Raw genomic sequence first — 26,680 nt, forward strand, 5'->3', positions numbered from 1 at the left:
TGAAAAGCTCTTAAAATTTTGTCGGGAATCTTTGGGTCTCTTTTAGAAGAATAAATTTAACTTTTCCCTTCCGATGAGCCCTTATCCCAGACTCCCGACACACCGTCCGTGGCAAGGACAGCTTCTCCGCCTCCTTCCCCTCCTCCTCCTCTCCGTCCTCTTCCCGCCCGCGGCCGGTGTTTCGCGCAGGGCCACAAACACGTGGAGGATGGCCCGGGGGCGGCGGCGGGGGCGTGCGTGTGGCGGCGGGGGCTGGGCCGCGCCCCGCGGCGGAGGGGGAGCCCAGCGCCGGCTCCCGCCCAGCGTCCCGGGGCCGCCGGCCGCGGTCAGCGCCTGTCACACGGCCGCCCCATGGTGAGGGACTCCGGGGCTGAAGGACCGAGGGCGGCGGGGGGCGGAGGGAGCGGGGACCAGCGGGCAGCGGGGCCGGGGCGGCTCCGCTTTCGCTTTCGCTGCCCGCGCCAGCGAGGCGAAGGGAAGGGCCGGGCCGGGCCGGGCCGGGCCTGGCGGGCGCACGGTGAGCGCTGGGCTGGGCCGCTGCGGACGGGGCCGGCGGGAGCCGCGGCGCGGGGCCAGTGCCGGGTTCCCCCCGCCACTCCCGGTTCCCGGCCGTCGGCGAGGCCGCGGCGGCCGCCGGTCCCCCCGGCCGGGCCCGGGGCCGCGGCAGAGCGGCCGGGGCTCGTCCCGCTCCCGGCCCTTCCCGGCGGAGCGGCTGCGGGTGGGTGCCCAGCCGGGGATGGCCCCAGCAGCCGCTGGGCCCGAGGTCCCCCCGCGGTCGGGCTGTGGGATGCTGATCGGGACAGAACTTGTCGCGCCAGCTTCGATTGTCTTGTTTATTTACTTATTCGCTTATTCTTTGTAGCGTGACAATTTGTTAAGCCTGGCATTCCCCAAGGTTTTAAATTTGTAAGCCAGGAAAAAAGAACTAGTTTAGTCCGCTTGAAGCCTTTATTAGAAGACTTTTAGAAGCCTGTCTTTATTTTTAATGCTTCTGCTTTCTTAACACTCACTTTGCCTTTCCAGGGCATGATACAGGCTGGATAGGCCTCCAGAAACCTGCTGGTCTTAAGCTGCACCAAGGGAAGTTTAGGTTGGGCATCAAGAAGAATTTCTTCACAAAAAGGTTAATGAGACATTGGAATGGGCTGTCCAGGAAGGTGGTGGAGTCACTGTGTCTGGAGGTGTTTGAGGAAAGGCTGGCCGTGGTGCTTAGTGCCATGGTCTGGTTGACAGGATTGTGTTGACAGGTTGGAGTTGATGGTCCCAGAGCTTTTTTCCAGCCTAATGGATTGTGTGGTTCTGGGGTGAGACCAGAGTCGTAGTTCTGTTAATACCGAGAATTCAGTATTGGGGCTCTGGTTGCTGGTTGAACTGTTGCGGGCTCTTAAGGCGGGCGTCAGCCCACTGCAGACTCGTTCCACCGGTTCAGCTTTGTGCAAGAGGTGTTCACGTGTTAGTCATTAGGTATTTTCTGCCTTTCTGCAGCTGGTTTAAATGTATAAATCCAAGACAAAATTCCTGTTGTCTGCTCTGATTTCTCAAAATGCAGTCATGTCCCCTTGCCTTGCCTGGATCAAATCTGTGTTGCCAGGTGATCCACAGGAGCACAGATCTACTGGGAGCCACAGTCTGACACGTGCAGCTGCTGATTCTGGGTGTTCTGTGGGAGATCCCACACGTGTGGCTGTTTATCCCACTAAGCAATTTCATGTTACTTTGTGAACACGCTCAGGCTGGTGTCTGTGCCTTATATCAGCCTAGCAAAGTTATTTTCTTTTGATTCATCTTACAGACAAAAAGAAAAAGATGTAATTTAGTCCTGAAGTGCAGTTTGCCTGTAGCCTACCACAGTAGCATGTTCCTCACTAACTACAGGCCAAGTGGGCAATAGTGTCCCTGCAATTTTGGGGCCAGTACCACTCTAGGAAATGTTTCAGGTCACCCTAGGGGAAAAAGCTGTGTCCTTATAGTCTAACTAATTTTATTTTCAGGGGAAAATGTTTAGGCCTTTCAACCCTTCTCAACAAGGCATTTATGCTGGAGGTACATTTTCTAGTGGCACTGGTTGTCTAAAGTATTATGAGTGAATTGAAATCAAATCAGTGAATTACATTGTGTTTCCCTGGGCAAGCAGAACTCCTGCGGATTGCTGTGCATTGTTGTACTGGGTTTCAGTGGAGAATACTAGCCAATTTAATGAAAGTTCATGAGTGTTAACAAACAAAAGTTCATGAGTGTTAACATTTGAGGTGTGTTAGCTGCATTATCTGAAATTCATAACAATTATGTTGCCATACGTGGGAAGAATTTTACTTCTGGTTGACTGCAGCTGTGTGAGTTGTGCTGCTACAGCCTGCTTTGGATATGTCTCTTTTTATTGATGTAGTTGACTGAAAGTTATTCTGCATCTCGGTCTTGATCACTTGTGAATTAGTGTTATTTCAGTCACTGACACTCAGATCCAAGGGCAGAGACAGATCACCTTCCTAGAGAGGCTGAAGTTGAGTGCAATGTTTCCACTTGCCTGAGCACAGTGGTTCACAGGCCGGACAGGGCGGCTGCTCAGAGGGGTCTTGATGGGATGGAGATAGGAGCAGACAGAAAACTCAGAAATTCCAGCAGAGGCAATAAGAAAGCCGTGCACCTAGAACAGTCTGGGGAGACTTGATGGAGAGCAGCCTTACAGAAAAGGACCCAAGTGTTGTGGTGGATCACATGCTGGTTAGAGGGCTGGAGCATGTGATAGTCTGGGAGAAACAGAGGTGGGTTTGTTCAACCTTAAGAGAAGGTGAAGGAAGGGGAGATGTTGCTGTTGAGGGTAGAAGCTGCAGAGCCGGGCTGCTCTTGGGGGTGCACGACAGTGGGATGAGGAGCAGTGGACACCAGCTGGTTTAGCTGCAAGGAAGGTCTTTGTGATGATGGTTTTGTTTTGTTTTGTTTTTAGCCTGGACAATTGTCAAACACTGAAGGAGGAGTCTAGTGAGAGTGGAGTGTCCATCCCATGGAGGTGTTTGAACTTGACTGGACAAGGGCCTGTGCAGTGACATGTGATTCAGCTGGCACTGGATGAAATGTGAAAATCCCTGCCAACCTAAACTGTCCTGCTGCGCTGTGATTGTTGAAAGAACAGGCATTATTACTTCAGAAATGAATTGTTAAAGTTATGCTTAGGAGAACACTAGTCAAATAAAGTATGCAAGGTTTCCTTGAAATTGCATCAGCAACAAGCAGAAATGCATAATGCTAATTTTATTTAATGTTAACGCTATATATAAACGTAAAAAAAAGTAAGACGTTGCATTGGTAATTTATGGCTTAGAATTTTTGTTGCAGAAGCTACTACACTGTTTGAGAGAAAATTAAGCAGGAGACCTGATGAGAATGTAAGGAATTTTTATATTTCTTTCTTAGTTTTTCAAACTTGCTGCACAGTGAATTTTAGGCTGCAGTGTCTTTAAGGGATTGGTAGACACTGTCATGGAAGTTACTTTACTGTCTGGAAATTCTTAATGAGAAGAAAATGACTACCCAGAGCTCTGCATGCAGCCAAACCTTCAAAATTCAAAATTCAGATCATCTACCCAAGGCACATGGCCATTGTTTACATTAACTCTGCTTTCACAGTGCTCCAGATTGTAAGTCATCTAAACTATCAGTTTTGACTCTCATCAATCTCCAGGTGTCATGAAAGGTTAAGGACAAAGTTATGGTGAATTTAGCTTAGCCTCTGCTGTATTTCTTCTAAGACAGAGTGCTCTGTGTGTTTCTGTGAGTTCATGTTGTGTTATACATTTGAAGAATTTGCATCAACGCTTCTTCAGGATGATTCAGTATTAAGGAAGAGCATGACATGGCTATTAAATATCTTTAGGGAACCAATTTTTAATTAATTCTAGCTCATAAACTCATGGATTAGCGTATAAGCTGCCAGGAAATTAAATGTGTGTTTGAAGAGGAAGTACTGCAGTTTGGAGTATGATGCTTATTATCTTTTGGACATTATAAAAAAAAAATCAGTTCTAAACTCAGAATAGAGTTCAACTGTGGTATATGAGTGCCTCTTTCAAAAGTTAGGGACTGTAGTGACCAAGGTATAATAGGATATATTTTTTAATCATCTTGCATTTAAACTGCTGTTTTTAGAGTGGTGAAAAGAGTGAATCAATAGGAAAGGTATAAAGTTCTTTTTGCAGCCTGAAAAGTGTGAGGTCACTCATCCACTGCATGCATATTTGAAGGTTATTATTAAATGCTTTGGGTTAGAAGGGAATTTGTAAGACCTCTTGATTGTGTCTCTTTATAATTTGAAGTGGGGATGATTTAGCAATGACTGCAAAGTCAACTGATGAAATAATTTCCTTTTGAGTTTCTGAAATAAGAAAAGATATGTCATTGAAACCTTAAAGATTGAGTTCCCCTAACTTGGTCAACTCTTCAGCTTTCCACTGTTTTCAATCCAGTTTTAAATTTCTTTGTTGAGTGGGATAGATAAAGGAGAAGAGTCTCCTGGTAGCATTCTGTTCTTCTGAAAAATGCAGTGTTGTTTTATTTGAAACCATCTTCCTCCCTATACCTGAAGTGCTTTCCCTTTCTTGCTGGAAGATGCTTCCCACTTGGCTCCTTAGAGTTTGGAGCAGGTTTGAACATGTGCTCCCTGCAGCCTGCACAAGAGGGCTGGGGCTGAGCACTGAGCAGTTCAGTCAAAGACCCAGTGTCATCAGCTGGTGTCTGCCCTCATGTTCTCTCTGCCTGCAGGAATCACAGGTCTCAGAAGAACATCAACACCCTCCCTCTGCATTGTCACACCAGAGGTAGATGTGAGAAAAGTGATGTCTGATTTCACTGTTGATATAATCTTTGGCTGTGTGAAAAGCAGGAATGTTCTTTAACTTGTTACATTCTGCCGTGCCTCACCTGTAGCAGGAGGATTGTGCTGGATTTATTGTTTTAAATCAGTTTAGTTATTGAAAGAGGAAAATCGAGGAAAGCTTTTGGAGACAGTAGCTGATATACTTCAGGTACTTTCATATAACCAAGATAGCACTTGTCTTTTTACTGACACTTGTGACAAAACTTTCTCATACATGTCTTCTTTCCCCTTGTGTACATCCAGCATGATGGAATTCCTTTATGTTACTCCTATGCTCTGTAGATAAATGCTATTACATACATTCTACACATCTCTCTTTTAGAGAAGTGAAACTCAAAAATTCTGTTTTACACTGTGCAGGGAACAGAATTCAGGCTGCTTATGCACCTACTGGTCCTGCAAATACTTCAACAGCCTGTTCATATCCCTGGCTAGGTGATGCCTTAGTCATTGTCGGTAGGGAACATAGGCAATTTGGAGTGCGAGTCTTCATTCAGGAGCTCTTAACATTTCCAGAAAATGGAATTCCAAAATTGACTTTATTCTGGTGTCTTTTCAGGACACCTTTTACAAATTCTAAGATGATTCTGAGTGTGAATTGGCAAAATGTGAACTCTGATCAATCAAAGCATCTAATTGGAAGGCTTTTTCAAACCTTTTTATGTATCATTATGCTGCAAAGCATGTTTGCCTCTGCCTTAATTACTTTTCTTCTTGTTAGTGTTAAGCTTTATGAAAAATGATCCCCAAAGCCTGCAAATAAGTAGAGATAATGTATTTAAATGCAAACATTCAGATATTAAGTATTAATACTGCTTAATTGTGGTTTTGGGGGATATGTGATCATTAGGAAGACTGATTTATCTTATTTTGATTTCTTTAAAAAGTGATTCAAGTTTACCTTTCTTGTTTAATTTTTTTTTTGTTTTGTTTTTAGGACTTTTTACCTTGGTGAAGGTATATTGGACAACTGTTGACTTGAAAGCTGCTTTTAGGATGTCCGAAGATGAGGAAAAAGTTAAACTCCGCCGAATCGAACCTGCAATTCAGAAATTCATTAAAGTGGCTATTCCAACAGATTTGGAAAGGTTAAGAAAACACCAAATAAATATTGAGAAGGTTAGTGTTTGCTTCTTACTAATGTAGTTCTTTTTGCAGCATAGAAGCAGTCATGCTGAAAGATTATGTGGTGTTTTTGATAATAAGTTGATGACAAAATGCTGTGATTCAAATTTGGCTTAAGATGAAAGTTCTATATTTGTAATTGTGTGCACGAAGGCCTTTACATTTGTAGTAAACACCAATGTTAGCAGTAGTTTGTTTGAAATACTTGTATGATAGTTCACATTTTATATCTTTTACATGCATTTTAGCCATAATGAATGCGTTACAGTACTTTTGTGAGCTGTCATGATGATTTTCTCTTCAATAGTTTTTGTAAAATTAACTTTCAGCCATGTAAACCAAACATCCCTAGAGGTAAAAGGATAATTTTATAGAATCTCATCCTGTTTATTTTACAGGCTACTTTTAAGCAAAAATCACTAATTATGTCCAATTGCTTAGAGCAGCAACATTATTTACTTATGATGAAGCCAATATCTCTAACCTCATTTCATGAATATTGATTTAAACCTTAGGTTCCAGAGATAGTCCAAGCAATTAATCTCCTAAATCACTGTTTGAAGAAACTATAAAATCAATATATAATGAAATTTGACCTTGAATACACCTTTTCAGAGGAAGTGGCTACCATAAATTCATCATCATTGCTTCTCAACAACATGAAAGTCTAACTTTCTGTATGGCAGTTTCAGAAGACTTAAAAGTTATAGCCTTAAGAAATAAGTTCTCTGTACTTTTTCTTTCTTTCCATCTTTTCCCCATGAAAATTCTTGTTTTCTAAAGCATATCCTGTGGATTGGATGGCCTTTCTTTCCAAGAGGGTATGAAATGCACGTGTATCCAAAAGAGGTTCAGCTGTTTATAAGTCTGTTAGATAACAGCAATTGATTTGGTAGTACAGGAAGGTGGAGATTTTGTTTGGCTTACTGCCCTAAACTTTGTTGGCGATATGCAACAGTCCTATAAAATAAAAGTGCTGTAAGACACTTTTTCTCTCCTGCTTTCAGTTTTAATTTCCTTTCTTGTGACTGTGCCAAAGGATGTTGTGTGAAACACTTTCTACCTTTGGCTGGGGACCATTGTTGTGGTGGGAAGATATGTCAAGGTGACATGAGAAATGAAGGTGTCTGAGTCTTCCTGTAGTCTTATCAGAGTGTGGACATTTGTATAAGGTGTTTCTTGAAGAGCTTTTAGCAGGAGATATTATGACAAACTTTTGAGTTCTCTCCATGTCCACTGGATACTTTCAAGGAGAGATGGAAGGGATCCAAAGCAGAAGCATGAAAGTTTCTTTCTAAAGAGGGCTCTCAAGAGAATGGACACAGAGCAAAAGAGATTGAGTGTCTAAGAGTAACCTAATGTTTTATATGTTTGTTGTGGAATACAAACTTTTTCGCTATAGCACAATTATTATTAAATACCACAGAAATAAGGAGCTATAGAGTGATTTGGGTTGGAAGAGAAGCTTTAAAGATCATCTAGTCCAACCCCCCTGCCATGGGGTGGGAACACATTTCATTACATCAGGTTGCTCAAAGCCCCGTCCAACCTAGGCTTCCAGGGTTGGGGCACCCACAGCTTCTCTGGTTGACCTGTTCCAGCTCCTCACCACTCTCATTATAAAATAATTCCTTATGTCCATTCTCAGCCTCTAAACATTTAAAAGCATTGGCCCTTTTGGTGTCACTAAAGGCCTTAGTAAAAAGTCTTTGTCTTTCTCCTAAGCCCTCTTTATTTATGGAAAGGCTGCAATATGGTCTCTCAAGAACCCCCTCTTCTCCAAGCTGAACAATCCCAACTTTCTCAGCCTTTCTTCACAGGAGAGGTGTTCCAGCCCTCGGACCATTTTTGTGGCCCTCCTCTGGACCTGACATAACAGGTTAGAATTCCATAGATGTTTTTACTTCGTGGACCTCCCTTAGTTTCACACGTACTTGTTCAGGATAAAATCATGAGATGTTAAGGAGTTGGAATGGATCTTAGGGATCATCCAGTCCCAAGCCCCCTGCCATGGGCGGGAGCACCTTCCACTAGGCTCAAGGCCTTACCCAAACTGGCTTTGAACACTGCCAGGGATGGGGTATCCACTACCTCCCCAGGCAGCATGTTCCAGAGTCTCACCACCCTCTCAGTAAAAAATTTCTTCCTCATCTCTAACCTAAATTTCCTCTTGCAATTAGTCCTATCACTACAGCTCCTGATAAAGATTCCTGCTCTGGATTCCTGGTAGGCCCCCTTCAGATACTGGCAGGTTGCAGTGAGGTCTCCATGCAATCTTCTCCAGGCTGAGCAGCCCCAACCTCCACAATAAATACTGTCAATACCATCTCTTCTTGAGCTTTACTATCCTTGAGGTCCTCAGGGTGAACATTGTCCAGGAGTCTGGCCTACTTTGTGTTGCATGACAAAGAGAAGTCAACAAGGAGGAATTGTCTGACCACGTGAATGTCGGTGTGTTAAGTCATTGGATTCTTTGGGCTCATCACTAGCATATTCTGAATTTTAAAGCAAAGTAACAAAACAAAATATTAAGCAGATGAGTGTGCTGAACATCTCTAGTAGAAATTATGAAGAGCAGTAAAGGTTTCCTAAGGAATTTTCTTAATTGGATTACAGGATTTTTTTATTATTAGTTATTTGGACAATGTGTTATAGTCAGCTGAAATCAAATAGGTGATTTTTCCCTAAACCCTTTCTGTTAAAACCTCCTAAATTCCTGTTTCAACACTCTTTCAGGGGTGACTAAATTGGAGGACCTACTGTTGATACAGGGCTTTTTGTCCATTTTGTTTTGAAGAGCACTGGCAGTAATTTTAATGGCATAGCAATTTATTTAGAGGTTGTTATTACTCAGTTTCCTAGAAGAATGTTAATCTGACTTTGTTGAGCACTAACCCTTTTATCTTCCATAGCACTTCAAGTCCTAACATGAAAGGACTTTTTGCTCTGAAAAAAAATAGTAACTTTAGATTTCTCCTTGTATTTTAGGAAGCTGAGTAACTTGTGATCCTTATTACTGTGACATTTAAAATTATGAAAATAATTATGAAAAGATAGAGGCTGTAGATAAAGTATTGGTAACAAAGCTTATTAAGAAACTGAGGAATTAAACTTTACCTAAAACCCTTACAAATAATGGTAATATTTTGCCTTATTATCTAAACAATTAAATAAATATTCTAATATTGTAAGTACATTCTTTGATAATTTCAGCACACATTCCAGGAATCACAGCTTCTATTATTTTACTCCTTTTTTTCATGCTAAAGTCTCTATATTAGTTGTATCAACTGCCTGTAGCAGGGACTGATTTATTTTAATGATGAAAAGGTTGATATGTGATAATATGCAGTTCTTTTGCCAACCTTGCTCTCTGCTAATATAATATTCTGGTCTCTGTACATTGGGAAGGACTGTGTGAATGGTTTCCCACTGAAGTTAGTGGAGCTTCATGGAGGTGTCAGATCTGTCCTGATGGTTCTCGTAGCTGTGTTTGTAATATATAGAAATGTTCAGTGTAGATGTAGACAGCAGCATTGTGTAATGAATGCCATTTTCTTTGTCAATAGTATCAGATACTTCATTGTCATATATGACCAGTACTGCTTATCATCTGTTCCACTTCTTTCTCCTTCTGCCATTTGTTCTACTGCCCACCAAGGGATTTGTGCCACAGCAGTGTCAGGAAGCAATATCACTTGGGTGTTAAAAACTGATGCTGAAACCCTGGTTGCCTGTAATTGAGTAAAATGCATTGTACAAAATTTTTCACAAAATACGTAGCTATTTACCTCTCAGATTTTGCAGTGGAACTGTTTATGACTCAACTTCTTTACTTTAGGTTTTGGAAAATTAATGTGATCATTTACCAAAGGTGGCTTTCTTTTCTGCGTAGCTAGTTGGTAAAAATAGGAATTGTAAGGAGTCCTTTTCCTCTGTTTCAGTATCAGAGATGCAGGCTCTGGGACAGATTGCACGAAGAGCACATCAACGCAGGACGGACGGTTCAGGTAAGGGTATGAAAACTGCTAATGGGATTGAGGTACAAACATAACATCCCTGGTTACCTCAGGGATGGGCCTTCAGAGAGACATACATTTGACAGGTGGGTTTGACAAGCAAGCACACACTTGTGCTTTGCTTCATTTAAAAGTTAGGGATTTCCTAATTGTGTCCTATGATGCAAATACAGTCAGAAATATTTCCATATTCTTGAAGAAACAAAAGTTTGGAGACTGATCTGTTGCAAACTATCCTCTTACATCATTAAATTAGAAGACAGCTCTTGCAGTAAGGGATACTACTAATTTTAAAGCATGATTTCATAGCGAACATCTGGACTAGTAGTTTGGTGTGCACATCTGTTGTTAGGTACATGATATCATCAGGGAGGAAATACCAGCACATTTGTCAGCACAGGCATCTCAGTAACTTCATCCATAGGCATCCATAACTCAGCACACAGGGAGTCATACACTGTTTCTAAAAATACCTGTGTCTTGATGAAAATGATGCAGAAACTCAGCCAAGCATCAGCTAAATAGCAGACAGACAAAGTACAGTACAAAATCAGTACAGAAGAACACAAACCACATCTGCAGCACAAAGTTTGCTGAGGCAGATATAACATCTGATGGCTGTAACAGCTGCACTGCCAGTTTTCTGGGGACATGTGTGTTGGCCAGGAGAGGCATCTTGTGTTGGTTTCATGGGTTTTGTTCAGAGGAGGGACCTGTCTTTGCTACTCTAAGTGACTTACACTGCACATGGACAAGCAGGATTTGCCAGCACAGGTGGCACCGTCCTAAGCCATTGCTCACAGTTCTAATAATGTGAATTCCCATGTTTGTTTCAGTGTCTTACTGACTCTTGTGAGAAATTAGACCAGACTAAAAATGAAAAAAAAAAAAAAAAAATCCTGATTGCAAAACAGAATTAGATGGTAGGCAGAGCTGAAGTTACGTGTCTTTTCTGAGGAATGGAAGGTGCTAGTGAGGTTTTTGTTTAGTGTAGATGATATGAAGTGACATGTGAAATCCAGTTGATATTCCTGCTCATTGGAGGTTTGAGTGTGTATTTTGATTTTTCACCAAGTACTTTTGAAATTTTAATACAAGTTTATTCTTCATATTCAAAGAGGCTTCCAAAGGTGGAAGTTCTGTTAAAACACTGGCATTTTAACATGTCTGGTGTGGTAAGCATGTGTTTGTTTGTCTGTTCTCTAATCTGTTTTCACATCTGAGTTGTGGGAAAGGCTTCTCTTGTAACTTTCAATTACCAGTATCATTTCTTTAGCAAGACAAAAATCTGTCAGTAAGTAGAGGAAAAATAATTGTGTTGAACATGTTATTTTTAGATATTTTAAGTGCTTTAATAAGAAAACTGCTTATTTGTCTGTAGAAACACGTATATTTGTCTTGAATCTAAAGCTTGCTGTTTTCACTTTCAGTCAAAGTAAATTTTCTTAGGTTTTATTTAATGCTTATTGCTTCTAGCTCTGGATACAGTTCTAGATGCATTAAAGTGGTTCACATTCTGATACCCAGAGAGCAGAATAAGTATCTGGGTCCATGCAAGAAGAGCAGACTGGCTCTTTGTTTTAATTAAATAGTTAGGAGTGTGGACTACTTGATAATAAATTATATGACATGTAGAATGTGTTTGCTGTAAGCTGTTTAAATGTTTACCGATGGACTTGTGATCTGTTTGTTTGCAAAGAAATCAGATTAATTATTGTGATACCAAATGTTCTCTGCAGCACACACTTTGCTCTCAAAATTAGATGTTGTAAAAATACATTAGGAATCCCTAAATCAATATTGACCCAAGGCATCCGCCACAGGTTTTAGACAAATATATGCACAGCCATTCTGCATTTAATCCATGTGCACATAATTAGCCATTTTTCTGAATTTTCAGTTTACCCAGAATAATTACTTCTGTTGTAATTTTGATGATGGTCAAAATTATAATAGAAGTATAGATGAGCATAAATCTGTTGCTCTGCTTTCAAGTGACTGGGTGCCACATTAAAAACTTCTATAAAGGAAGGTGAAGGAAACAGATCTTTGCACAGGGCATGAAGAGACCACCTCAAAAATACTGAGAAAATAGCTCTTTTATATAATGTATTAGTTTTTCTGAACATGCTCTCATATATTTTCATTTTTAGGGACAGTCCATAGACTTCTTAAAATGTTAGTGCCTTAATAAGTTTGCAGTTTTCTAGGCTTTGTCTGCATACATGCCAACTGTACCAAACAATTAGTTAATTATTGCAAGGTTTAGGTTAGTTTCAGTGAAGTGGCAGTATTTTGTTGTAACATCTAAGGACTGCCCTGATCATTTTGGTGGTGAGAGGAAGGGAAATGCTGCAGTTACTAGAGAGGAAATAAGATATTAAACCAAAAAAAAAAAAAAAAGGAAAAATGCACTAGATGAACATTCTGGCTTTAGTCTGTATTCAGCCCACAAAAAGAGACTCTGTTCTGCAAAACATATTTAGGCTGACGTAGTCTCTCTGCTGTGTTAGTGTAACCTGGAAAGCTGTTTGAAAAATGTTAATCTATTTTTTCTTTTTCACTTTTATGGTTTCTAGTTCAGCTGGAAATGGTTTGCAAGTTAAAGGTGGTTTCTGATCAGCTCTTTTTTGCATAAGTCTTCAAAGCTCAGTTGTATGGCTCAGGTCTTCTAAAATGATCCTCAGATTAGGTCCCTCTCTGGCATACTGTGCAGATATGCAGCAAAGGCATAAGGAGTAGTGTAGAAAACTTTATTTCTGCAGGAGATTCTTTGAGGTATCCGTGAAGGATCTTGTAAAATCAGCTCAGTATTGCAGCCTGTGGCCATCTGCAGGGTAAAGATATCCTTAAACTCAGAGGTCCTGAGACCTAGGCCAATAATTTTGTAAGACTTGAGGGACACAGAGTAGAAGTGATCCAAAAAAGTCAGATAACTTTGTGGGATATATAAAGAGGAGAGCAGGCAGTGTGGTCTCTCCTACTATCTCTTCAGTCAGCAGTAGTAGGATCCCAGGTAGAACAGTCTGTCCAGTTTGGGCACCACACTTCTAAGGAAGGCATGAATTGACTAGGGAGAGACCAGTGAATGCAGTCAGAAATTGAGAAAACAGGACTTCTTGTGAAGATCAACAAATGAGTTATTTTGTCCAAAGAGTGCCTGACAGCATCATGCTGTCTATCTGTAAAGATGGAGAGGATGGTTCCACAGAGGACAGGGCTTGTCTTTCCCTGTTTTGAACAAAGAGGATTAGAAATGCCTGGTTTAAACGGAGGTCAGAGAGATTTCTGTTAGACATAAGGAAATGCTATAGTATTCTGAACTCTAGCAGTGAGGTATGAAGGAGTTCATGAGGAAGTCCTGGTCTTAACCAGATTAGATAAACAACTGGCAGAAATAATACAGGGACAGCAGATCCTGCATTTGAAGGGATGACTTCCCAAGGTTTTCACCAGTTCTATTTTCATAAAGTTTTTGTGAGAAAGCCACTTGAAACAAAGATTGTTGATTGATTTTGGAAGTTAATGGACCCAAATTGCATTTATTATTTTTAAAAAAATCTGTGCCTTTTGGATTGAATTTGCAGAGTTCAAAACTCAGGAGTTCCCACAAATGAAAGGAGAATTTTGTATTGCCTTCCTCGCTAAGTAAGCTTGGTTTTAAAAGTGCAAACAGTCGGGATGAGAGTGATACACTTTTATGCCCTACCTAGAAATTAAACTCAGTGCCATTAAAATTACTATGAGAAGAAGTCACAGTCATTTGCATATCCATAACATTTATGATGTTACATCCTGATGAGCTCCTGAGATGTATATCCTCATAGCAGGGCTGAACTGTCTTGCTAGGCTGAATCCATCCACCTTCTGTTTAATTGACAGTAAGTGGAACAAGAGTCCTCTCTTCAAAGCCACAAAGAAAGAGCTACTAAAATTAAATTTCACTAAATAGGTGAATATCATTATCTGAGTCCTCCATCTCACTCAGAAATATTTCTCTTTTATCAGCAAGGTAATAATGAGCAGTGGAAGTGAGGATCAGTGAGCAGTTCATACCTCTTGAAGCTTCTGTTCAGGATCTGTGCAAACTCCCATCAGTCAGCTGTGTTGTGTTGGTCACTGCACAAACTTGTAATTTGCCCCAGCAGCAGCTGCAGTGGTACAGATCCCAAGCAATTTATCTCAATTTCAACTGCAAAATTCTCTTCCTTTAAAAGAAGCTGCTGTGGAACCATTGTTATATCACCCCAAACTCACTGTTGTCACTGATTCACTAGTTTTTGTTCAGCATGTCTTTTTTTTTTTTTTTTCCCAGTACTTAGGGGCAGACCATGGGGAGAAGATACCAGGAAGCGTGAGGTAGACAGAGATAGGAAATGTATGAGGAAAGTTAGTGGCTACTATGTTTCTAATCCAGCTCAGTTTCTTCCAAAACTGGGGTTTTTTTGTATCTCCCTTTTTTAAAATTGTCAATCAGTGGTTTTACCTGAGGTTAGTCTTGAATAATGCAGCCTAATTTGGCTAATAGTGCTCTTAATGAAAACATACAATATAATCTAATCTAAGATTAGTAATTTGACACATGATTTTAACGAATCAATAGTTTCTTTGGAAGCTTGTGCAATGTTGCATCAACATGTTGCTGAATAATTTCCTTCCTTCTTCTCTAATTATATTTTCTACTATTTTTTTTCATAAATATTAAAAACAATTAATTCCACTAGTGTATATAAATAAAATTAGTTCCATCTAGATCTTACTTTTGCAGATAGTCAGTTTTACCTTTCTCAGGCGTTACCTGTACCTGGTTTGTATTCTGGAAAAAACCTTTCTGTTTCTAACTACTCATTGGTGTCAGTCCATTCTCTTGTTCTGTTGTGAGAAGAATATTCAAAACAATTGGTAAATAATGCAACAAAGTGTAGAATTTATTGTATCACTGTAAAGTAATGCAGAGAATATATTTTTATTACATTTTTAAAAAATAATTAGGTAAAAACTCTGTCCTAAAACAATAAGTGGTGTACATTTCTTCTTTTCATTTGTAGGTAGAGAAAATTTGTGTGCATTTTTAAAACCCAAGCAGTAAAAAACCGCTTTATTTTTAATGCAGAAAGAAATTTATCTCATGGGAAATGCCTGCACATATACTCGTCATGCTAGTTGTGAACAGTTTATATCTTCTCAGAAGTCTTGTAACTAAAAAAGTATTGACGTGTTTTTTTAAGTTTGGTATTCCAATCAAATATATTTGTCCTTCGTCTGAAAAAAAAATTAATAATAAAGAAGTAATCCTTCTCCTTTGTCCCTGAAGTTGTCTTCACAAAAATGGAAGTGATAGTTTTGGGGTAGTTGTGAATGACTGTATCCTGAGGTCCTGTGATCACCACAGTCATTACTTACTATAAAAAAAGCAAATTCTGAGAAGCAGTCACTTACTTTACTTGGATGTTATTGTAACTTGTATGGATATTTTGGCAAAGACCTAAATTGACCAGAGAAACAGAAATAACTTCATTGAATTACTTAGTTAAATACTTTAATTGAAGCCCAAAATAAAACAAACTGACTTGGAGAAGTGGATAAAGTACAAAACTGACAGCCAGAAAAATCCAAATAGTGGCGGTGCTGGCTTCAAAAATGTTTCTCTCTTGATCATAAAGATGATAGATGCTTCTCAGACACTGGAGGTGTCTGGTGGTTTCACTCAGTAAGCTACAAAATAACTCTTCATACTCTTGTAGCAACTCCGTGCCAACATGAGAGAGATGGAGAAACTCTGTTTGCGAGTCCGGCAGGAAGACATCCCAGTTCTGCAGAGAATGATAAATCCCATTAAAGTGGAAGCTTCCATTGCCATTAAGGACTTCCTGCAGTTGCATTCTGAATCTGCAGAAGAGCTTAAAAGGCAACTCAAAGGACAGGAGGATCCCTCTTTAACCAGATCTGCAACTCTAGGACAAGGTAGTAGAATTTAATTTCTGTATTTATTGCATCTCTGTCTTTGTATCCACTGTGCAATTTCTCTGACCAGATATAAATGAAGTAAACAAATGAGATTCCAGTTGAAGAGTATTGCTAATGAAGAAGTAGATTTCTTTCTCTACCCCATTTCTTTCTCTACCTCATGAGTTGTGGCTAAATTTTGATAAGCGGGAAATGCTTAAATATCTTAAACATTTCAGTATCTATGGCCTTCTGTGACAAAGATCCTATAGCCTTAGATCTTGAAATAGTGGACTGTTCATAGGAAGCAGACTACTTACATTCATGTTTCAGGGTAGCTTGGCTTCTTCCCCCCCCCCCCCCCCCCCCCCCCCCCCCCCCGCAAATCACTTGATCCTGTGCAAGTAATCATTTTGGCCATTTTCATTGAATTAGGGAAGAAATACCTGGAAGATTTTTATATGACAGACAGTGTAACACAGCATTGTTGAAATATATGGAAAAGAGGAGCAAGTACCTAGGTAAAGAACATCTCTTCCTGTAGCATTTTAAGTTGGTAAGTGACAAGAAAGGAGTATACATCCATTTAAATAAAAGAATTTGAAAACACTCTGTGACATGCTAGAAATCAGATATGTTTGCTGGTCTTCCCTCCTTTCTGTATAAAATGTCTTTCAATCTTCATTCTACCATTCTGTCTTCAGGAGAAGTCTCTTATGCTGGCTAGTGCTCTCTCCTGATGATCTGTGGGAAGGTTGGTTACAACAGGATTAAACCCTTCCACATATGTGCAATTAGTTTGATTGCTGCAGTAGCAGTATTACTTAAAATGATTTGAGCATTTCATGTGTCTTAAAATTGAAAGAGCGTTCTTAGTCAGGAGCACTGTAGAAGAAGCTGCTGTCAGATTTGATTTCATAACCCTTCTTGTTGCTGCATGCAGAACTACAAGGACTCTTTCAAGTGAGCCTCGTGGTTGAGCAGGGAGAAAAGCAGATTTGACAGCTGGGCTTGCTTTCAAGAATGTCATGTGCAGTGGTATCAGAAAACCTTGTAAACATGAAGATAGATCAAACACAGAGCCATAGAACCATTTGGGATAGAAGGGACTCTTTGACAGTCATCTAGATCCAAACTTCCTGCACGGACAGGGACACCTCCAACAGACCAGGCTGCTCGGAGCTCCATCCAACCTGGCCTTGGACTCTTCCAGTGGTAGGGGCATCCCCAGCTTCTCTGGGCAGCCTGTGCCAGAGCCTCACCATCCCCATTGTAAAAGACTCTCTTCCTACAAGGCCAACAGAAAACACTGAATTGGCTTCTGGCAGAAAAATCTCAACCTCCTCAACACCTTCGACATGCTGTAGTTGGTTGTTCAGTAGTTTGCTCTGATATCTTTGTGGATTTCAAAGTCTCTTCTCTTGCAGTCCTCTGGGACCACCATATTCAATTTCTCAAAAATTTCTCTTGAAATTGCAGAGGCTGTTTCTTAAAAATGCTCTAGAGTAAATTTAAACAAACCTTCAGACCCTAAATAGGCCTAGCTCATCCAAATATTTTTAACCTGTTCTCTTTATGTTTCAGCCTATCTCTCTCTTTCTTGCATACTTAAGTTACATCAAAAACCTGCTTAAAACTACCTTTTTATCTGGCTGTGCACTTCCACATCCTTGGTCTTCCTCTAATTTCAAAAACATTCACAGAAACCTCCTTGCTACCATTTATGCCTCTTGGCAGTTGTCATGTATTTATGTCCTCGTCTTCCTGATATTAACTTATCATGCTTATGTTTTTCTTTGTACTCATAACACAATGACACACTTTATGTGTCAAATTCTTGACATCCAGGGCATTGAAGAGCTCTTGCTGAGGCCATAAAAATCTCCCTCTGCATGAGGACAATTTGATGTCATCTTTAGCACAGCCTTTTTTTTTAGTGTCTGCCAGCAATTCTGCAGTCCTTTATCTTTTAGGAACTTCTTCCACATAATTTCTATTAATCATTTTACACAATTTGTTGACATCTCTTCTATGGAGAGCTCATTGTCTTCAATATTCAGTGATGGCCTTCATATGTATTAGCCATTACTTTTGGTCTCTTTGTGAGCTCTTCTCTGTTATCATCAGAACTAAATGTAAGATATCTCTTCTGTTGGTGACTTTCTGCAGTTGTTCTCAGTACATTCCAATATTTCATTGGAAAGGCTTTGTCCTGGCTTACTGCTTCTCTGTTTTACACAATTACATAGGTGGCAAATGGGAACTAGAGTTTAATTTCAAAGAACAGGACTGCTGCTGAAATCTGGAATACCTTTGAAGTATGGAGGACATTGAGTATAACAGCACTTCAGAAGGACAAATAAATTGATTAGAAAGATGGGGATGAGAAGAACAGAAAAAAATATTACTGAAATGGCAGGCATCTGCAAGCCTGCTCAGGAATGTGGAAATAATTCACCCCATTTAAAGTGAAACAGACAGGCAGACAACTAAATACAATTAAATAGATTTTTTTTAAGTTTGCCTGCATGCACAAGCGGCCCTTTTGAATTGCTAACCCAGACACAGTATATTTTCTATTCTTTTGTGCTTAGAGGCTGCAGTCCTGACAGCAAATCTTGGCTGTTGATCTTAATCAAAGGAGGTTCAGTATGTGCCCGTTCTTTGTAGCATGTTGCTTCCCATCTGGTAGAGAAGGAAGGAGTTTACAAATTCAAATCTCCCATTGAGAAGGCATGTCAGTGATATGATACAGTCCCTTCCCCCATTCACCATCCTCAACTAAGGGCCAATAGAAATGGAATTTAATTGCATATCAAACAAATATTAACAAAAGATGAGACTCCACTCTTAAAATTACTAAAATCTTTTAAGCAACATACTGAATCTTCCAGAGCATTAGATTTTTATCTCGAGTGTAATGAGGTGTAAAGCTCCTCCGTGAAATCTGCAGAAGTGTTTTGTATTATTGTATTTCTGTGGAGATGCTGTATGAATGAACTGGTGGAGTCACTTCCATTCTCAATTCTATTCAAATTGGTGAGACTTGATAAAAAGTGAAGTGGTGAATATAAATTTCTTACTCATACTTTCAGCCCAAATGTGACCACCTCTTACCCTTCCTGTTCTTTACCTTAGTTTTTTAAAGTGAGTAGAGAATTTTTGTGAGGAATTTTTCTTGCTGATTTTTAGTTATGACAAAATGATAACATGTAAACCTCCTTACAGTTTTAATTGCTCTTGAATGTGTGTCATGCAAAATTTTGATATCATTTACACACTTTGAAGGATATGCTTTTCTATAGTAGGTTGGCATAGATTGTTAGGAACAGATCACAGCAAGATCTTGGGAGGAGGCAGTTTTGCTTAGTGAGATTTTTATTGTGCTTTTGTATTATGAATATTTTAATTTTTACCAACTTAGCATGCATGTGGCTGATTACGGAAGAGTCCATACACCTTTCTGGGCAGAAGAAATTTGATTTTGAAAGAGGATTGTGTAGGACTGAAATGAAATAAAATCCTCAAAACTCATGATAAATGTCAGAGTATATGGCAGAACAGTTTTCTCAAAAAATGCACACATTTGGATACAGAGTTAATTATATTGAAAAGGGGAAAGGAATATTTTAGAACTGAGTCTACAACCTTAATTAATCTGAGGTTATTAATTAAAAATATGTTCTGGAAGAACAGGTGATGATTGTAGAACATGAAGTGCCTTCCGTGCCTGGATTCTTGAAGGAAAAGGGGTAGAAATAATTAGAAAGAAAAACAAGCCCAAATTAAGCCCCCAAATTGCTTAGTGCATTCATGTTACACTGCTTAGTTAGTAATTATGTCTAAATATCAACTTCATTCAAGTTAGACTTCCACTGAGCTGAGAGTAGGAAGATTGGGTCCTTAATCTATTTTGAGATAGTGGGATAAAAATTTTGAGATGGTGGGATAAAAATGTTGAGAAACGGACAAATGTTATGAAAATGTATCATTTTTATTTTATCTTAAATTAATTCCATGAATAAGCATGCACTATTACTGATTTTTTTTATGAATATGATTATCTTTATTTGTTTTCCATTGGTCAAATCTGTTGTTGTAACAGTTACATAATATTATTATTGGCACAGTCGTTGTATCTAAAGATTTTAATACAATATTTACACTTTAGTATTGTTAGACATACCTAACCAGCCTTCCCCATAATAAGCTTTCCCTTGGGAGTGCCTTCCCAAGGAAGAAAATGCCAGTGTCCTACTGAAGAAGTGATCTCCCTTCCGAAATTGAAGTTGCTTGAGTTGAGATGATCTTTGCACTGTGTTTACATACACACCTTCTCCAGTCTGCCTTTCAGACTCCCAAGCTCTTCCTCAGTCCTTGTATTGACAAGCCAGACTTGTTTGTGGACAACAAATTGAGTGGCAATAAAGCAAAATAACAATTACAGGCACGTCCGTGGCATCCGCAGTGAGCTCTGACTGGAGGAGGTGTGTGTGTGCCTGTTCATTGTATCTGCTCTCCCCAGTGCCACCTCACTGTCTGTCATTCCCTGTTTTAACACCGTACTTCGTCCTAATGTCTTCTGCATTCAGTCCAGGTGATTTAGGGAGGAACATACTTGAGAATATCATGCACAGCACTGAGCTGCAAATGTCTGCTATCCTCAGTATCATTTACCCAACTGATCCAGCACAGAATGCTGGGCACCACATTACTTGGGTTTCACTGTTTTCGCTTTGAAAGCTTTTTCCTCCAGTTTCTTTTAGTTCCCAGTGGCTGAAAATCAAACCAGTAGCATGATAATCAATCATAAAATGAATAACTGTTCAGTTTTGGGAGCACAGCGTTTTTATGTGTCCTATGTAAATGAAAAGTTTTTGTCCCAAGCTCAGTTTTCTCAGCCTGGTTGATACAAAATGAATTAAATGACCTTGAATTCAGGAGTATAATCTAGTATCATTTCAGGACTGGCTGTGAAAATGTGCTGATAAAAATGAATCTATTTCTTTGTCAATAACATCCTTTTAAGAAACTGAGTAGTGCTGTAAGGCTTCTCCCTATATGATCATTTTTGGGGCTGTTGCTTGGCTTGAATTAGGTTAAGTATTGGGATACCCTTGAGAGACTTCAAGAGTGAGAAAGTCTGCACAACACCTGCATCCTGGTTCAGTGCATTTATTTATAAACATCATGTTTCTCATTCAGAAACTTTATATAACACGGAAGTGAAGGATGGCTCCCAAAGTTTGATCCAGATCTACTCCCGCCTTCCAGAAATACCTCAGGAAGAAAATGCAGCTGAGTCCTGGGAAAGTTTAGAAGGGGTATGTTGGAACTCCCTCCTTTCCATGTTGGTGCTCTTGGTTTTAGCAGCTATCACAAAGCTTTTTAAAAATTTTTTAAAAACAAAATAACATTTGTTTTTTATTTGCAGGACTTGATTGAGCTCAGCCAGTTGGTGACTGAGTTTTCTGTCTTAGTCTGTGTAAGTATAATTCTGCATTCTGTCCTACAAATTTATGGTGAATGGGTACCTCCTAGGCAGGGACAGAAGCTGAGGATGTGTCTCTCCTGTGATTCAGGCTCTGCCAAGGTGACACTTTGAGGAGAGAGCAGTCTGCTCTTGCAGCACTAATGCTGGGAGTTGCTCCCAAGTTCTTGTCACTGGAGCAGCTATGATGTTCCAGCCAGTGCATGTGGCCACGAGCTGAACCTTAGCAGAAGCTCTGTAGTGTTGATTACAGACTCCTACCCAGGTCCTATTTGTTTTTACAATTTCTAATTGTAATGGTGGTGACAGCTTATACTGCACAGGTTGTTGTGTGTTTGTCAGGTACCTTCTCTCACTTAATCAGGAGTGCTGGAAAAATCCTCACCTTTATCATGCCCTTTCTCTGCTCTCACCGCATTGCCAAAATGTTGGTTCCCCATGTTTAGTTTTTCCCATGCCACAGGGAATTTAAATACACAGTTCTCATCTCTTAGGAGAGTTCTTTAATCTCCTTGCTATTGGGTTAGTAGGGATAAATAACCTAGCTTTTATCTTTTCTGCTGGGTATGTGCTGCTTCATCTATACAAAAAAACCCAAGTAAGAACCATTAGACTAGGGTGGGACTGCAGAAATGTTCATTCACTATTCTGAAGGTTAAAGGAAGAGGCCTGTTCCCAGGACTTCCTGGATTTTGCACTTAACCATCATTAGATGTAATATCAAGCAATCTAAGGAGGGTGGACTGCATTGTAGATTAATACCAGAGCTGGTGTACTCATCAGTTTCTGAATTAGAAAGAGGCAAAAGGTTCAGAATGCTTTTTATTTTAAGCTGAACATCAGCCATCTCATTATTTTGTGACATAAAACAGCCTGCGTACTGCTGAGATTAGAATAAGGGCAAATGAACCCACAGACCCCTTTATCTTCTGCTCTAGTGTTCCCTGGGAGAGACTGCAGGGGAACCTGACTGACTGCATTTGGAGGAAGGATGGAATGTTTTTGTAAAATCAAACAGTAAAATACAGAGCAACATCAAGTATATTTTCTGTGCTGTCACTGTTTCTGAAGTGATTGTTCTAAAATGTCATAATTAGACACTTAGATTTCTTGATGCAGCTTTGTATGTTGGAGTTAGTACTGATCTTATAAATGCCTTTTATAGAATTTTTTTTTTTTTTTTTGAACGTGAGATTCAGCAGGAAACAAAACATGCTAGTCTGGATTATTTTTCCTTTTGGAATTCCTCTATCCATAAGAAAGATTTAGAAATAATTTGTTTTGAGTTGTTTTCTCTTAACTGCAGCAAGACAATGTCTAATATCCACCCCATATTATTATTTAATAGTTTAGATATTTTAGAAGTAAGTCAGTAGTTTCAGCAGAGTTTATCAGATGCTAATCATGGAGCACCACTAAGGCTGCCGGGTGCAGATGAAAGCTGCTGTGGGGCCCTGATTACAGGCATTAAAATGGTGTGTATTGGCTTACTGCTGCTTCCCAGCAGGTTCCCTCACTCATAATTCCTTTGCATCTAGTCCCAGCAGGAGAAGATTGACAGGATTGAAGACCATGTCAACAGTGCTGCTGCGAATGTTGAAGAGGGAACCAAAAACTTGGGGAAGGTAGGGATCTGCTCCTGCTGGTGAATCAATGGTGCTCTGCCTCCCAGCCATCCTCTGTATTAACCCCATTGATCTGCCCTCTTTAATGCTGAGGGAACCAGCAATTAAGGAAATAAGGAAGAAAGGTAGCAGGGAAAAAAAAAAATCAATCTCTCTTGTAATTTTCTATTGCATCCAGGCTGCTAGAAAATACAATTATTTAATTTGGGGGGGGCCTTTTTAAACACTATTCTGATGGTTACTTTGGTGTACCTGTAAAGACAAGTGCAGTCAGTGCCTGGCTCACAAGAATCACATAAACATGAAACAAGAGGCTGATGATAACCTGTCATTCCCGTCCTGTTCCATGTCAGTTGCTAAACAAACCCCAAAGCTGGAGTCAGGCCCATCACTGAAAAGTCTAAGCATTTTCTCAGTTTCTGATTTGATTTAACGATGGTGACCAGGTAACAACCAGTGTACACAGCAACCAGAACCATGTGAAAGGACCTGATTCACAGCTACATACACAGGACAGCTGATTTTAAATTGGTTTTAGCGTGTTCTGTCATACTTTTTTTAAATACTAATTTGTAAAGTTTATTTATCACTGAGCATTCAAGTCATTGCCAAGAGCAGTGAGGTGAAAATGCACATCGCCACAGGCAAGTATTCTAACTATTTTTTTTTTCCTTTACAGGCTGCAAAATACAAGCTGGCAGCTCTGCCTGTGGCAGGTGCAGTCATTGGTGGAGTGGTGGGGGGTCCTATTGGTCTCCTTGCAGGCTTCAAAGTAGCAGGAATTGCAGCTGCACTTGGTGGTGGGATTTTGGGCTTCACAGGTGGAAAATTGATACAAAGAAAAAAACAAAAAATGATTGAGCAGGTCTCTTCCAGCTGTCCAGAGCTTTCTCACCAAAGTGCCAAAAAATCCAGCTGAAGTAAAGATTCATTATGGCTAGGAACCACAGTGTAGTAGCTGGGCTAATGACAGACTTGCAGCCTTAGGCTTTTTATACGAGGCTGAGTTGTGTGAATTTTGATGAAAGTTCTGTTTCTTGGGAGGGCTGAAACAGTCGTGTCAGAATCTCTCTTTTCAGACATGGTGACATCAGTCCTTTGAAAATTATATGGATAACTTTTAATTACATAATTCTTAGGTAAGCTATATTCACAGCTGTAATAATGGGTGACAGGTGCTTCATACCAAATTTGCACAAAGTGTCTTGCAGACAATGCAAAGAGTTTTTTGGAAAATACTTGTGCTTTCCCATGAATGCCATGAGAAGCTGGAGCTTTTATTGGAGTGCTCCAAAGAAAAGGAAATAAATGCCATCATTTGTTCACGCTCATAGTATTTTAAATTTACTTCCATTTATCTGGATTCCCAAACTGTTCCTGTGATTCCCCAGGACATGACTGACTGTGCCTGTTTAATGGTGCACAGGCAAGCATGTGCTATCATAAGAAAAGATCAGAATGTTGGGTGAGCAAAGTGGAAAAAAGTTATGTATATATCACATCTGCCTTCACCAGCCATATCAGATCAGCACTTGGAAGCAGCTTCTCCCCTTTCCAGGCAAGGCAGTTCATTTGTAAACTCCCCACCTTGCTCAAAGTGTAGTTAGGAATTAAACAGTCTAAGAGCAACCCTGCAGTGCTGCTATTGGAGGGTAATACTTTCCCATAGCTGTTCAGCTCCTTGGCTTGTCCTGAGAACACCGTACAGGATGAAGAGCCAAGCTCTGGCATTCTGAACCTGAAGCCTCACATTGCTGAAGCAGCACTTACTGCAAGATGTTGCCTTTGCTTCTCCTGGACCCCTGGTGGGAGAGCTGAACAGCTTCCCTGGAAGGCAGTGCTGCAGCCAGGCCCACTCCCTCCCCAGGCTGTTGTCCCTCGGGTGTGTGAGGCTCCAGGGCAGCAGAGAAGCAGCTGGCAGTGCCAGCTGGCAGCCCCAGAGGCATGGACGGGGTCAGAAATGTCAACCTGATAGAGCTGACAGCATAAACCACCCTTGTCTGGGCAGCTGCACTCTTGCATTACTCTCCAGTGCCAAAACTTCTGCTTCCATCCACACTGCAGTATAGCTGCTGAGTCTCTTCAAGACTTTGGGACATGCTGTGGAGCCTGTATGGGGTGAGATGCTGGCAGTGCTTTTGCTTGGTTTTTATAGTGGACACCTGCTATCTTACCCTCCTTACGAAGTCTTTTGCTTCTGGAGCTTCTGTTGTTAAATGCAGAAGTGTTAACGTGTCGTTATTGTCATATAATTGTACAATTGTTACATAATCTACTGTTCTGAACATGGTCCTACCTCCACCCTTTCAGGACACTTCCCACTACTGCTGCTACTGTTTGGGGGAACAGAAATTGAGGTTGGGAAGCGGCTTTTTAAAGTTTTTAGATTGGTTGATTATTCCTGAGCTCTGAGTTGTTTTTTTAGGTGCACAGGGAAGTCAGTATTGAGATAAGGCTCCCTAGCAGGGAACACGGTCCAGGGAAGTATACTATAGAAAGAGCTTCCTTTCAATAACCAGTACTTTGATATCATCACTGGAAATCACTGTCTGCTAATGACAGATGATGGGGTTTTGTGCCTAGAGATATTGTAAGCAACTGTTAGTTATAGCACAAATAACTTCTTCTAAGCAGTGCTTCCTTGTCACTTTTAAAATACTGAAATTGCTATCAGCCAGAACATTATGTCTATTTTAAGTAGGTCTGAGATTCAGGGAAGCACTGTGTGCAAGAACAGTTTTCACAAGTAATTGCAGACATTGTCAAAACTGCATGTGTTGAAGCCTCAGTGCCTGCACTGGTAAAATCAGCTGGAGTGCAAAACATGACCTGAGTAATTCAGCTCATTTGCTCCTGACAGGCAAAAAGCCCTTTCCTTTCAATGCATCTGCTTTGGGTGTAAACAGAGTTAATGAGCTTGTAACAACTTCAAAGTAAGGATGTTCATTCCTTTGATATTTATTTTCTACTTTTAAAGGAAGACACTAAAGCAAAAAAGTATTCTTAGTCAGAAACTGGTTGATCCTTTGTATGATTTTCAAATGCACTCTCTGCTTTTCTGCTCTATGCCGTGAAACCTCGTGCATTTAAATAACAACAGCCACATCAGCCACATCGGTGATGTTGTGGACTCCACCCTCTCCCCCCAAGCTGGAATAATGCCAGGACAATCTAAATTCTTAAGACTGAATTCTTGCCCCAGCTTATACAAATTCAGCTTGGTGTGCACTTATTTGATGAAACGTCTACCAGAAAAACTGTTCTTCCCCCTTGCGTCTTTGCAGAATCAATTTGAAATCATTGTGTACACACTTAGATGTGGGAGACTGTTATTTAAGCTATGATATTTTAAAATAGGTGGGTTATTTACATATGTGAAGAAACATCAGCATGTGAATAACCAAACTAGCAATTAAATTGCTAGGCAGGTTACTTAGAAGAATTGTAAGATATAAATAATTCTTTCAGACTAAATAAAAATTTTTGCCTGTGAGAGTGGTTGGAGTGTTTACTGAGAACACCAGGGTTTATTTCCTTTCAGCATCTAAAAGATTAATCCCTCCCAAATTTTATATTATTAAAATAATTGCACCACAGCAAGATA

General features: G+C 40.1%; 1 protein-coding gene across 5 annotated transcripts; it reads left to right on the forward strand.

Moving 5' to 3' along the window:
* Window positions 1–275: 275 nt before the first annotated feature.
* STX17 (syntaxin 17) lies at window positions 276–26,571 on the forward strand. 5 transcript variants are annotated; one of them, XM_066184705.1, is made up of 9 exons: window positions 302–354; window positions 1,024–1,123; window positions 5,808–5,989; window positions 9,940–10,005; window positions 15,759–15,978; window positions 21,166–21,284; window positions 21,395–21,445; window positions 22,990–23,076; window positions 23,756–26,571. In XM_066184705.1, exons 3-9 carry the CDS (start codon window positions 5,867–5,869, stop codon window positions 23,993–23,995), a joined length of 906 nt encoding a protein of 301 aa, XP_066040802.1. In that variant the 5' UTR covers window positions 302–354; window positions 1,024–1,123; window positions 5,808–5,866; the 3' UTR covers window positions 23,996–26,571. The 5 variants fall into 5 exon arrangements, with proteins under 5 accessions (XP_066040798.1, XP_066040802.1, XP_066040818.1 ...); XM_066184701.1 differs by lacking the exon at window positions 1,024–1,123 and having other exon boundaries at window positions 276–354; XM_066184721.1 differs by lacking the exons at window positions 302–354; window positions 1,024–1,123 and adding an exon at window positions 490–517.
* Window positions 26,572–26,680: the final 109 nt, after the last annotated feature.

This window comes from Chamaea fasciata, unplaced genomic scaffold, assembly GCF_029207755.1.
Source record: "Chamaea fasciata isolate MVZ Bird 193981 ecotype frontalis unplaced genomic scaffold, bChaFas1.0.hap1 SCAF_1, whole genome shotgun sequence".
In the NCBI taxonomy this organism is placed as follows: domain Eukaryota; kingdom Metazoa; phylum Chordata; class Aves; order Passeriformes; family Sylviidae; genus Chamaea; species Chamaea fasciata.